We start from the raw sequence: 14515 nt of genomic DNA, 5'->3' as shown, positions 1-14515 counted from the left end.
ACTGACTGAATGCATCTCGACAAAACTGAAAACATTTTAAAGTGTTTTAGGATAAAATGCTATCCAAAACCGGTGCACAATTAATACTGCTGCCTAAAAAGAAAAACGGGGGGAAAGATACAACTTCTGATGTCCATGTTAATCCAACCCCCCTCCCTTCTCCAGAAGCACAGTATTTGTGCTAGATTTCCTGGTGTGCATGTGTTTTAAATCCAACTCTGGGCTGAAGAACAGCATAGTTTTAGGCACTGAATAGCACAGTTTAATTATAAACATTTTAGCTAACCAGTCTGGTACTAAGCCAATCTGTTTCTGGGGAAACACTAGTTTTGAAGTCTTCTTTCCAGTCAGCTGCCATTTAAGCTGAGCCAATTATCTTAGCCTTTTGACTTAGATGTGCCTGACCTAACCTGAATGTAGTTTCACTGCTTCTTTTGAAATATCAGACTCTGTGCGCATATGCATTCACTCCCATCTTCATTTGGCAATGGCTCTGAAACGGAGCCTCTGATCTTGCCAACATCAAAAGCCTGGTTTGTAAGATAAGGTAATATTTGAAGTTTGCTCAGCAGTATTCCCCTGTGTCCAAAGTAAATCCATAAATAAGATATAACCAAATAATAAAAAGTCCCCCTTTCGTCTCTCCCTCCCTCCCTCACCCCTTCCCTCCAATCAAGAAATGGAAATGTGAATTTGCCTGGGTGCTTTGTGGCTAACACCAAAAAGGGGCAGATTAAACAAAAACGCAACATTGATCCTTTGGGTTAAATGTAAGTTCAGGAAAAGGGGGGGAGAGAGGGATTGTGTGCATTTTCTTTGCTGGGAATGCCACCTGGGGGCCACCATGAGACCAGATCATACCGGCTTTTCAGATGTCTGTGGGTTCTGTTGTCTGATTTGCACCCCACCAAAGCCATTGCACACACGCACGCACACAGTAGAGTGGTGCATTGCTGCACAAATTTGTTGGCACGGAAGCTACAGGAAAAGTGCGACAAAACCATGCCCCTACATCATCAAAGGTGACAAATGAACCACAACAGCAGCTGATTTCACTTTTCGCTCCCCTCCAAAAGCAAAAAGAAAAGAAAAGAAGGCGGCTTGAGCGGGAACACGCCGCCCTCCCCGCTTTCCTCCCTTTTGCTCAAGTTTCTCTTTCATACACCCATGGCAGGGAAGGAAATTCAAACACAAAAACAACTTGGCACACGTGCTAGTGTTACCGCAGCTTGCAACAGCTGTTGAAGCCTATCAGCGTGCTCTGCTTCTAGGAGTTTACAACACTGAGACCCACAGAGCTGGAAAAAGTGTGTGTCCCACTTTCCTCCTCCTCCTCTCTCTCTCTCTCTCTCTCTCTCTCTCTCTCTCTCTCTCTCTCTCACACACACACACACACACACACACACAAACTCCTCAGTCATTTGGAGACAACACCACAGGAAATTCAAACCTTTCCAAAGGCTTTGAGAGGGTTGGGAAGGGGGAGTTTGGGATCAGTTTTCAGCAGGAACTGGTTAAATGCCTTGAGTTTTTGCAGGTTGCTCTCTAAAGCCATATAACCATTCTGGGCCCTATTGAAATCCAGGTTGGCTCCCCGCCCCCCCCCCTCCGGCCTCAGCACCACCACCACCTCCGCAACACCCCCACTCCCCATATCTTGAAGCTCCCAGCAGTTTAATCAGGCAAGCTTCCCTTGCTCCTCACAGCCTGTACTGGCTATTGTTATGGCAGGAAAAAACAGCCAGGCTCCTTTCATGCCCGGCTTTATGGGGAGCTCCTATTCACTTGTTCAAGTAAATTTCAAAGCAGCCTGCTACCCTCTTATCCCCTCTAAGCTCCCCTAGACTAACAATAGGCTGAAAGCGATTCAGTTAAGCCTTTCATCCAGCATGCACTTTATTTCTCACTCAGTGCTCTCATCTGTAGAAGGCCCCACAATTGGCATTGCTGTGAAGAGAGGGTATAATCCTAGCCCTGCTCGTCCCAAGTGACCCAACACTGGTCCAGAAATGACTAACCCAGTGAATGCTCTGTTGACACACCGAGCACATATACAAACCGCAGCCCAGCTGGCAAAGAGAAATAAAATAGTGATGCAGCTTTTTAAGAAAATGCAAGGCCGATGTTGTTCAACAAGAAAGCGGGGTAAGGCAGGAATGGGTTTTTTCTTCTTCCATAAAACCATTTTTTTTTTAAGTGCTGCACACATATTAGAAGCAGGGTGGATAACCAAGTCTGCACTATTTTATATCTAGAGACTTTTTTTATTTTAAAAAGTGCATATTCTTCCCCTGCCACCAAAAGGATTACAAGGAATTGCAAAGCGTTTCCTTCCACCTTCAAGGTTTCCAAACCACCATGGGTACACTAACAGTACAATCCTGTTACTCACAAGTTAAGTCCTACTGTTTTGGGTTGGAATTGCTTCCAGATACGTGCATGCATGGGAAGCAGAACTAAGCATTTCAAGTTAAGACCTTGGGAATTGTGTGTGTGTTTGTGTGTGTGCATATGCATATGTATATCAATGCTAAGTTAAAACCAGGCTACTTTGCACTCCCCAACCCCAACCTGCCTCCAAAAAGCGTTCCTTCCACTGGAAATAAAGAATATGCTCCCCTATCCTCACAGCACTTTGGGATATTTAGCAATGAAGTCCAATCTCTCTACCCAGCAGCAGGAAGAGGAATGCAACATGAAGTAGAGGTGGGAGAGAGAAACCATTGACAATGTACGTAGTTGCCCTTGTACATAGTTGTATGGCTAAAGCAGATTACAACAGAAAACTTCTTCCCATTTCCTTCTCTATAGAAGACCACAAATTTTACAGCACAGATTGTTCCTCCCATCCTTCTCCCAGAGACTAAGGAATAATTGTCATCACATTCCAAACAGCCTCCACCCTCTTACAGAAGTAAAGTCTGCCAGGTTCAGCCCAAGAAGGCTGTTGACTCTTTGGGTCAATAGAGCATCGCTCCTAAGTTCAGCAGCTAACCTCAGAAAGCACCGCCTAGAGGAATCAATTCCTTTTTTTACGACTGTTAATTAGATAATAAGACTACACCTAGTCCTAAAAAAAAACAAGGGCTGGGGCAAAATTGTGGCTATGGGGAAGATTATGGATACATCCCATGGGTAAGAGGCTGGATTTCTAGTCCTACTGGGAGAACAAGGTTGTTCACCTGAGAGTTGGGTGAGAATACCTGCAAAGTGATGGAAATGAGAGAGTCATTTCCTACCATTGCGTCAAAGGCATACACACTGTGCTCAAACCATACTCCTAGTTTATGGCAATATGGTGGGTAAAGAATGCATCAGAAATATAACTGGGTAGCAAAATTTTAAACAGAAAATTAAAGCAGAGATCATGGTCAGGTAGGATTCTTTTAAGAACCAACAGTTTTTCAAAAAATTCAACCAAGGGAAATACTTACACGCTACTGTCCGTCATAGACATGGAGTCATCAGTCAGAGCATCACTAGATATTTCGCTATCATTTGCACTGGTGGCAGGAGCAAAGACATAGCCAGAGTTCACATGGTAAGGGTTAACAGGATCATTCCTCTTAAAGGACCTAGAGACAAGCAAAAAGTGAAAGCTCAGTTACTCTTCCATGAACTCAGGAAATACACACATAAAAAAGCCAAAGAGCAATGAGCTAAGTTATATACGTGCACACAAGACTAACTAAATGACTAATATTCTCAATGCTTGGAAGTAACTCAGTCAATTTCAATGGACCGCTTATAAATAAGAAGTGTTTAGGATCATGGCCTTCATTTTCCACCCACCATAAACAGCTGGCTAACCAGCATGTGATCTGCCAGAAGTATCTGTAATATATAGGAGAAATAAACCCATGCTACTAAATCCTTGTTTACCTGTGTAGGTCACAGCATACCCATTTGTGTATAATAGCTTTCATTGTGCTGTGTAGATGGAATGGAAGCAAAGCAAGTTGTTTGTGTACATTGGGGTGGCAAACATGGTGAATCTCCAGATGTTGATGTACTACAACTCCCATCATCCATGACCACTGGCCATGCCGGCTGGGGCTGACAGGAGTTGAAGAACAGCAACATTTGGGAGCCAAAGGTTCCCCATTCATGATCTACAAAGTCACTGAGTATTTTAAAGCCATCAGCTGTCATACAGTTTTAAAATGGTGGATTCATGAAATCCCTTGTTATGGCACCACACAAAAAGTATCATGTTTTCTCCTGTTGTTCCGCCAAAGAGAAGAGGCAGCATACATCCTCCATCACTATTTTATCCTCACAACAACCTTATGAAGCAGGTTAGACCAGGCTTCCTCGGCCCTCCAGATGTTTTTTTGCTACGTCTCCCATGATCCCTAGCTAGCAGGACCAGTGGTCAGGGATGATAGGAATTGTAGTCTCAAAACATCTGGAGGGCCGAGGTTGAGGAAGCCTGGGTTAGACTGAGGGATCACATAACTGTAGAGTTTGAAGGGATGCTGAAGATCATCTGGTCCAACAAAGGAATATGCAGCTGTTCCATATGGGGATCAAACCTGCAATCTTGGCGTTATCAGCACCATGGTCTAACCTCACAACAACCCCACAAGGAAGGATAGAGGCCAGTCCTAGGTCACCAGTGAGCTTCATTCTTGAGTGGGGACTTAGACCCAAACCTCCTTGCTTTTAGTCTAATATACCAGACTAGTGGCAAGACTCACAAGGAAGGCAATATTTTGAACAGATCCAGCTTGTCTCGGACACTCCCACATAACAAACTGAGATTCAGAAACACCTACCAAGGTCTCCATGTGGTAGAGAGAAAACTGTCCTGCCACAACACTCTAGCCATCAACACTTTTACAGTTTTCACAATCCTACACGTGCCTGTCAAAAAGTAAGTGAGTTCAAGGATGCTTACTCACAGGTAAGTAGGAATAAGATTGGAGCCTTAGTGATCATGCGGGGCCTATCATGAACATTTTGACAAGTTCCTTTCTAGGTTTGTTCTACTCCCTAACATTTCGAATTGGGCTAGGATCTCCTCACAAAAACACTCAACTCCTACTTTCCCACACCAATGTGTCTTAAACCCCAATACATGTGCATTGTTATTCCTGGTCCATCTGCAGCAAGGATGGGGGAAATGTGGTCCTCCATAAGCTGCCTGACTACAATTCCCATTATCCTTGACCATTAGCTATGAATGATGGGGCTAATGGGAATGGGAATCTAAGATCTACAGAAAAGGGCAATGCAAGATTTTAGACAAGTGAGCTAAGGCCAGGCAGTTAAGAACAGCAGCTGAATGCCCTGAAACTGAATCTTTACCATGCACTCATCAAGTGGCCTTAAAAGCATATTTTCTTTCTTTCTTTCTTTCTTTCTTTCTTTCTTTCTTTCTTTCTTTCTTTCTTCTCTCTCTCTGCCTCAAATCTGTGCCAGCAGTACAAGACAGTTGTAATGGCTAGAGCAGGCATAGGCAAACTCAGCCCTCCAGATGTTTTGGGACTACAACTCCCATCATCCCTGACCATTGGTCCCATTAGCTAGGGGTGATGGGAGTTGTAGTCCCAAAACATCTGGAAGGCAAAGTTTGCCTATGCCTGGGCTAGAGCAAAGTTTCCCAAACTTGGGTCTCCAGCTGTTTTTGGACTACAACTCTGATCATTCCTAGCTAGCAGAACCAGGGGTGATGGGAACTGTATTCCAAAAACAGCTGGAGACCTAAGTTTGGTAAACTCTGAGCTAGGGTGAAGTGCTTAAGAAAAAAAGTGGTAAATATTATTAAGTGCCAGCAGTATTTTCAGGTCATTTTCAGCTCTGGATTCAAAAGGTCCCCAAGCATGTCAAATTAACAAATATAACTTCTACAGATGGTCTTATCTCAAAATGGTTTGACTGACATCTTATTTCAGAGGGTGCTGCAAAAGAAAGTGTGGCCCTATATACAGAGAGCTCTGCATTGGTAAAGCGATAATAAGGGGATAATAAGTGAAGAGCAATCTTTTCCAATCCAAATCACAGAGGGGAGTAAATTTCAGTTTTGTATCCCCACCAAGTTGGTCCAATAAATGGAGCCATTATGTAGGACCAACAAGGCAGCAACATAACAATTTATGGGGCAGCCTTTGCCAACCTGCTACCTTCCAGATGTTTTGGACTACAACTCCCATCAGCCATCACAACCATGGTGCCTGAGGAAGAAAGGAGCAAGGAGTCCCAAACATCTGGAGGGCATCAGTTTGGCAAAGGGAGACCAACAGGGATGGACACCTGTGTTTTATATTCTGTACCCTAATCACCATGGACTATTAAAGACTAAATTAGGGATTGACAAAACATTTACAGGATTGCGATCACTGCTCTCAGCCAAACGTTTTAAGAAGGCCTTGTTTATATAGACAGCACCACCTTTAAGCACACAGAATCCAAACGCCTGGAATCCAGACTAAGTTTGCCAGATGTTCCTCATTTCAAGCCATCACCCCTTACTCCAGATGCCTGCTCTACAGAACATTAAAAAGGGACACCCCTTATTCGACCACTTCCATAACATTCCACAGAAGAGACATCACAGAGGCAGACCACATCCCTCATTCTGAAGAAATTCAGCTTGGCAACTCCGATCCACTCAGGCTCCCATGGCCTGCTGTTTGTTCAATTCTAAGACAGTCACTTGCTCAAAATTGGAGTCACTTGTGAGCAACTTGGGAGGCGCAGGGGGGAGGGAGGGAGAGGGAGAGGGAGAGGGAGAGAGGGAAGGGAAGTCTTTCTTTAAGGCCTAAACATAAAAGAGAGAAACTTTTGGGTTTTGTTATTTAAAAAAAACAACCCACCAAGCCACTTGCAATGAGATCGGAGGAGGCATCAGGCCTGAGTTAAGTGAGCAGCCTGGTAGTCTTAATGAAAAGCAGCACTTCCCCTAGTAGTAGTATTCTGGTCCCTTTGTTTCCATTTGCCCCGGTTACCCACTTTCGACCTCTTCAGTAGTAGTCTTCACTCAGTTCTCTCACAAACAAGTCCTCCCACCCTCCCCTTAACTCCCCTCCTGCTGTGTTGCATTCCTCCATTTCACTGGCAAGGGGAAAACATGAGCCCTTGCGAAGGCTTAAGCAAAGAAAGGGGCTTGGGAAGGGGAGAGAGAGAGAGAGAGAGATGGAGGGAGAGACAGACAGACAGCCCTCTTCAAGTTATGACGGCAAACAGCATGACTGAAGTTCTAGGCCTCCACATCTCAAGCTGACCTTTGCAGGAGGCCTCGCTGCAAAAGACTCAGGTATTTAAGCGCAGCTGGGAACACATTCTTTCCCAAAGCACACAAAGATATTTCAGTGGGAAGATCAAGACATTCAAAAGATGAAGGAAGGGAGCGGGGAAGAGAAAAGAAAAGAAAGAAAGAATGGGAGATAACCAAAGAGTGACAGAAGACGGTAGGGGGGAAAAATCAGATCCTTCAGATCTTCAAGACAGATCAACCCCACATGTTTCCAGTTGAAAGTTATTCTGCAAAGGGGGGGGGGGAGAGAAAGCAAGGGGAAGCAGGATCCAAATGTTGTACCTTTAGAAAACAAAAACTTATCTATGTTTGTAAAGTTCCCGTGACATTCTTAAGGCAGCTATTGGGTTATTTTTTTTGGTCTTTCAAGGAAGTGGGGTGGGAGAGGGGGAAGGATAAAGGCTTTACTTTTTATTACTGTCCTTGAAACAGCTTCGTGTCCTGCTCTAACAAAACGCAGGCCCATTAGGGCTTATTGTTGTAAGGTATCTGGTTGCAAGATGCTCGCCATCTGTACAGAACCAAGCCTGCTCCTTAAGTGGATCCTACAGACCTTCCTTTTAAAGTGCATGTCATGCTGCTACGTCCTTAATCGTGCCGCCCGTTAGTTTATGTTTACATGTCATCCCTATGGGAAGGTTAAGGGGAAGCTCTTCCATACTGTAAGGCAGCCGAGAGAGAGAGAGAGAGAGAGAGAGAGAGAGAGAGAGAGAGAGAGAGAATGAGAATCTCCAAAATCTTTTTGAAAGAGCTCAACTTCCCAAGCTATGCCGAACTTTTGGAAAAGTCCTGCTCCAAAGTTCAACGGATCTATAAATCACCTTAAACTAGTCAGCAGAAACTCAAAGCACAAGAAATTACCAAGACATTTAGCTAGCAAAATGCCATTCCCCCACTCCTCAGAACTTATACAATCATATCATTAAACAATAAATTTCTTTTTATTTTTTTAAAAAATCACAGTTTGCCCAGTTAAAACAGATCTGTACAGAAAATCCCCACATACATTAAGTAAACCAATTAGGGATGTTTTCATAGCCACTTTTTTTAAAAAAAAGAAAGATCTTGACCACACTACAAACTTAATTGTAGCCAGATGCTATCAAGCTGCCTTAAAGGAGTTTTAATTCCTGTGTGAAGCAGAGTCTCCAGTGTAAATTTCTACATGGACTCTCTTTTTCTCTCTCTCAAAAAAAGTGCCTCCACAGGACACAATACTGACAAATGTTTTCCACAATCATGTAGGAGTTCCCCTTCAGCTTCAAGGAGAATGTCTCAAGTTTCTCAAACTACTACCACTTATACTGATAAAAATGGTACTTGTTTGTCACTCCCTGTGCTGTGTTGGGGAGCAGGCCTGTGTCATAGACAAAGCACACAGAACTTATCTTTCCAGGTGTCTTTTGTGGGTAGCCCTGCAATAAAACCCCCCAAAACCCAACAACACCCTGAACAGCACAGCTGTTTTCTCCTCTGTGATTAGCCTCTAGCCTTATAAGTAGCCTCAGATCTTGGTTTTTCAACCAGAGTAATGGAAAGTCTATACAGGGAGCCTTGTAAATTAGGAAGCTAAGCTTTGCTGCACTGCAGTTGGCATTCCACAGGTGTTCAGGTGGGTTATCAGAGGTATATGAAGAAAGCTCTGGATTGCTCTCACTGCTGTTGAGAAAACATCGTGTGAATCTGCAGCCACATTGTCTGGCAAATGGTTTTTGGTCAGAAACATTGTGTTTATAATTTTCAGGGGAAGCAAATATGTAGCTTTCATCACACTACTTAGCCAAAAAAACAAAACAAAACAAAAACCCGATTGCTTGGTGTGTGCAAGCACACACACATGTACACATTTGTCTTTCTCCCCTCCTGGCTTAATTTTATTATGATAACTGAAGCCATCTCGGTTCCAACACCTTCCCCCACAAATAAGTGCCAATCTGCAAAAGTGGGCCATCTGCTAGCTATAGCCCCATGTGGTGGGAAGGCGAGCTTCACTAACTTTACAAGAGAAAACTTAACAGCAGAGAGGCTACCTTATTGGCTGCTATGATATATGAGTGTGCCGTAAGAGGGCAGTTTTGTGCACATTAACTTTGGTGTGATACATTCAGAATCCAATGTAAACAAAACTTTTTTTCAATTTCACTTTTGTTGCACTGAACTGCCGAAAGTGGAAGAGCATCAAGATCCTCATTCCAAGGAAGCAATTAATACACAAAGCAGCCCTGAGAAAGAGGGGAAGACACCTAAACCAAGTCCAAAGTGTTTATTTTGACTCGGGGAAATTCCAAATTCATAAAAATACCTTATAACACATACAGCATGAGGATGTGATTGGGGTAAAGAAAGTGTGTTAGCCAAACTTAACCTAGGAGTAGAAAACAGCCAGGGGAGGGAGACAAATAGGCTTCACACTCCTCATTAAAGCTCACATGCTAAAACAACCTCCAATTTTTATTTTTATTTTTAAAGTTAGGTTACCTACAGGTCCGGAAAGATGAAGACACATTGCAGACACCAGCCAAGGGGAAAGGGGATTCACCTGTCAACTGCTAGCAGACTAGGCAAATAACAGCAACTCATCCACGAGCTGAGAAAACTACTGGACTTTAATATCTTTGAGACAGGAGGAGAAGCAGTGTCTGGTGACCACTGGCTTGGGGGAAAAGGCTTCTCAGCTAGTTCCCTTTGGTAACAACAATGAGATTCTAGTCCAGAAATTGCTAAGAGCAGCACCTCTAACTGGCAAAGGACTTGGCAGCCTTTACTGAGACCATGGCTAGCCTCCCCTATGGGATATTATTCCCATTTCATAGCTGAGGAACTGAGTCTGAGACCTACCGACTTGCCAAAGACCACACAAAGTGTCCATGGCAGGGAGCAGTGGAACTGGAACCCGGGTTCAAGCCCAAGCTCTCAGTTCAGTTACATACAAGAATCCAGTCAAGGAGACCAAAAAAAAAAAAAAAAAAAGGAGAAGCAACTTCTTGCCTTTTTGGAGAACAGTGCAGCACAAAGTACATATCTGCTTAAAAGGAAGGTTTTCAGCATAAAATCATAGAATTGTAGAGTTGGAAGGGACCCTAAGGATCCTCTAGTCCAACCCCCTACAATGCAGTTGCCCCATACAGGGATCGAACTTGCAACCTTGGCATGATCAGCACCATGCTTCAACCAGCTGAGCTATCCAGCTCCATCAATATATGCCTAATCAAAAGCATGCATGAATTGGGTGGGCTGAAGGTTCAAATGAAGTTTCCTCACCTGAACAGAAAGTTACCTGCTTGGTGTTTTTCAGAGTGGCACTGACATTAATAGCTCCATGCCTTCTGCCACCTCAGTGTCAACAGAGTTTAGACATGCCAATGCCTTCTACAATGTCATCTCAACTTGGGGAGAGTGTTAGGTGTGTGCAGGGGTGTGTGTGTGTGTGTGTGTACACACACACACAACCCCCCACCACCACATATACACATGCATACACACATATAAGCACTGTTTGATCTGGGCAACAGCAAATATGGTTGTCAGGCTCATGCAACTGGTACAGTTCAGAGGTTGTGAAAGAAAATTGGCTTGCTAGGGCTTCAAACTTGAAAACTTGCCTTTACCACAGAAAGATACTGGGGCAAACAGAGGCTTGAGCAAGCATATACCTCCACAGAGATTAAAACAAATGGGTAACACACACTGATGCCATTTGTACAGCCAAGAACTAGAAGAAGCCCCTCGCCTATCTGGAGCCCCCGCAGATTTGCCCTGGTGTGAGTGAAAGCCAAATTAGAACCAGCTGCCTTTCCAACCCTATCGCTGGAAAAGACCATAAACACTGCTGCAAGCTAGAAACACAACAGATGCAATTCAAGAACCCTCCTCTTAGAGGCAGGCCATAGTTGAAACAAGCTGAAAACAGAAGAGATGCCTGAAGCCCTTTGATGTCCCATGAATCACAGAAACACTCACAAAAATTCCTGTAAACCAGATGTCAAATACTTACCAGACTGAGAAAGAAACTCCCAAAGCAAGAGAGAGAATACACAGAACAGAGGGGAGAGGGAGAGAGCAGGTCCTTCTGCTCTATAGATCCTTGTTCAACCAATTCCCATTTATGAAGGGGAAAGGGAGGGGAGAAAGAGAATAAGGTGTCAGAAGATTATACCACTCTGTCACGATTAAGATAGAGAAAGAATACGCTGGTGTTGCCATTTTGTGAGAAACTGGTCTTGCCCACTTTCATCAGCCTATGCCACCAAAGAAGGGTCTCATATCACTCTCCTGGGGTACTGAATTGGGAATAGGACCACCTTTTAATGCAGCTTGAATTCCATTAACTAGGAAGGGCTGTCAGTCAATGGTAGAGTGCATGCTAAAAGGCCTAGGTTCATCTCCAGGTCAGGCTAGGAAAAGTTCCTGGCTGAAACTCTGAAGAGCCATTGTCAGTCACTGTAGACAGTTCTGAGCCTGAGAAACCAAAGGTCCAACTCAGTTCCTATATACCTGGAGCACACACCTCTTTTACTCAGCGGTTGGAATTCTGCCCCTAACACTAATGTCCCATACCTGAAGCCATCTCATTGGCCAAACAGATTTCCTTTGGCTTAAAGACACCGATAGCAAGCCACACAAGGTATTCTCCAAGAATACATGTGTTTCATGTCTCCTTGTAAGTTACAAAGTTCAGTCACACGGGCTGCCGCAGTAATAATATGGATTTTCTCATTCCATCATCACATAATTGCTTCCCATTTTCTATATGTAATCCACATATTTCGACACTAGCTGGGGATGAAGCTGGCAAACTAGTATTTCATTACTCATTCACATGCCTAGATGGTGCTCTTCCCAGCTCCTCTTAATGTGGTTTAAAGTGGTAACAATTAACGCATGTCTCAAAGAACAAGAGTCGCTTTGAAGTTCTTTTTTGATGTCTAAGAGAGCTTTAGGAACTGGTGGGTCTTAAGAACCACAATGTACTGCTTTCTTTATTATGGAGAAAGACAGCCCTCCCCACCAAGCCAGAAATAAATGCCAAGTTGTTAAGGTTCATTAAAAAAAAAAAGTATCTTTGCCAAAATCTACTCCAAAGGACAAGCATGTGCACATATACCCACTTTGCAAGATTTGTTTAAAGGAGCAACAGACTCTCAAAAAGTCATTCAAAGCAAGTTATCTTACCTGAACCCATTCTCCACAGTTTCTGTAGCCCGGACACTTGCTGTAGCCCTCAATGCCTTACTGGATAGCCCTAGCACGGATGGCAAAAGTTTGTTCTTAAAGTCTGCACAGCTCCACTCCTCTTCTTCATTCAAGGTAGGGAGATAGCCACAGTCAACTTTTAAGCTCCCCAGTCCATTGCTGTTAATGTAAGCAGGATTTTCTCCCCCACTCCTTACATATTCGAGGTATATATCAGAAGTTAAAAACATCTGGTAAGCATTTTCCTCCATCACTGTCTGAATCTCAGTCTGTGCCTGATCAAACATTATAGAATCGATCTGCTGCTTCTTGATATTATCCCTTATGTAGGTCTTAGTGGCAGGCTTGAGCTGTTTGGAGACAATGCTGTTGTTCTCAATGTACCGTTTGTATATAGCTTTGGCTACTCGTAAAGTTTTGGTATCCTTAAGGTCCATCTGCCTGAAGCCATTGCAGGCAAACCAGAAGTCCAAAGTATCCACACATTTTTCTCTTTCCAGGAAGGTCCGAAAGAGATAGGCACCATCTTGATCCCCCAGTAAGGAATGCAAGGATTTGGTCCATCGTGCTAGAGGAGAGTCTGGGAATGCGCTGCCTTCTGGCTCCCCAAGGCCATCTTCATTTCTCCTTGGCGTGGAAGAAACTGACATGGCCTTGAAGCTTTGGTTTTTCATGGCAAACAAAGTGGCAGCCAGGTGGCATGGTGTCTCTCCTTCTTCCCCTGGTACAGGGGGGCGTGGGGCATCTTCTCTGAAGCTGCTGCTGGGGTCTGGGAGGTGAGTCAGCAATGCTGCGCTGCTCATGGTTCCGGGAGTCCCTTCTGGCAGGACTTTTTCTTTTTAAGTTCCTCAGTAATCTGTATGTGTGTTGTCTCTCTCCCTCTCTCTTTTCTTCCTCAAGTCAGCAGGGGATTCTTCAGAGTCTTCTCTCTTGAAGGAAAAAAAAAGGAAAAGAAAGAGGGGGGAAGTATTGATCTAATCAAAACCAGATCCACCCAACATCAAAGACAAAAAGTAAACAGGCTTTTCAACTCCTCACATTAAAATAAAGAGGCAACCGCAGCTATCTGCAGTGCTAATCAAAAGTATCAGATACGCTTTTCAAAGAGGAAGATTGAACTCTGGGCACACTTTTAACTTTGGTGTGGAGGGAGCAAAAGGAGTGGGGGCGGAGGCAAAAACAAAAATGAAGTCTTAATTATTGCATTGCCTATAAAATCAAAACACGCAAAAGAAAAGAAAAGAAACCCCCCTGTGAACCTTTCCCTCCTACTAATGATAACATCTGAGAAGTCCCAGGAACAATACTGGATCCCTTGTGTTGTTAAACCTATTTTGTGTGCAAGCACACACACACACACACACACACACACACACAAATCCTTCAAAATTTTGCCTCCCTCTCTTTCTTCAGTAGATAACTCAAAGCAAAGAACAAAACATGCTTTCCTCAGCATCTGGTTTCCATTTCTCTGCCCCCCTCCTCCAAAACCCTTCAACTCCTTAAACATTTAGATTATGATCACCAGAAACCCTTCTAAGCACAATGCTGGATGCTCCTCTGAAAAAAACAAATGGCATATTGAGAAAGTGTTTAAAAGAAAATGGGGGGGGGGGGAGAGAGAGAGAGAATCTTGACCACAGTAGTGTTTTAGTTTAAAAACTAGGTCTGTCTGACTCATTTCTGATCAGTTGCCTACAGCCTTCAAAGGCATCTCATGGACTTGCTTAAGTTATACCATTCACATGTTAAAGACATCCACATGTTTAAAAACTTCCAACCACTTGGAAGCAAAGGATTCCAATTCTCCCTCCCCACCACCACCTCCCTTGCTCGGGTTGTCATGCACTTTTTCTTCTCAAACTTAGCCAGTTTCCACCATTAAAGATGGATTAATAAGATCTTGAGAAGTTTTGTGGCTTCTTCCAAACATCCTTCCTTAGTTCACTCGGGAGAAAATGGGATTGCAAAGACTTCAACCAGTTTATTTAAACACACACACACACACACACACACACACACACACACAAAACAAACCAACATCCAATTTTAAAAAGTTGGTTT

General features: G+C 43.7%; 1 protein-coding gene and 1 long non-coding RNA gene across 4 annotated transcripts in view; one reads left to right on the top strand and one right to left on the bottom strand.

The window, feature by feature from the left end:
- LOC309363599 overlaps positions 1-14515 on the top strand; it is a 184481-nt gene that overhangs the window by 150168 nt on the left and 19798 nt on the right. The window lies entirely within an intron of this gene.
- Positions 1-14515, bottom strand: part of AXIN2 (axin 2) — a 49389-nt gene that overhangs the window by 33320 nt on the left and 1554 nt on the right. For all 3 annotated transcript variants that reach the window (XM_081899626.1, XM_081899628.1, XM_081899627.1), the window contains exons 2-3: positions 12431-13380; positions 3435-3575 (exon numbers count right to left, since the gene is read on the bottom strand). In XM_081899626.1, the coding sequence (XP_081755752.1) occupies positions 3435-3575; positions 12431-13254 (965 nt within the window). In that variant the 5' untranslated portion in view covers positions 13255-13380. The remainder of the gene's footprint in view (positions 1-3434; positions 3576-12430; positions 13381-14515) is intronic.

Source organism: Podarcis melisellensis (assembly GCF_964234715.1).
Source record: "Podarcis melisellensis genome assembly, chromosome: 2".
Taxonomy (NCBI): domain Eukaryota; kingdom Metazoa; phylum Chordata; class Lepidosauria; order Squamata; family Lacertidae; genus Podarcis; species Podarcis melisellensis.
The sequence above is the reverse complement of the archived record's forward strand: the minus strand, read 5'-3'. Positions and strand labels throughout refer to the sequence as shown.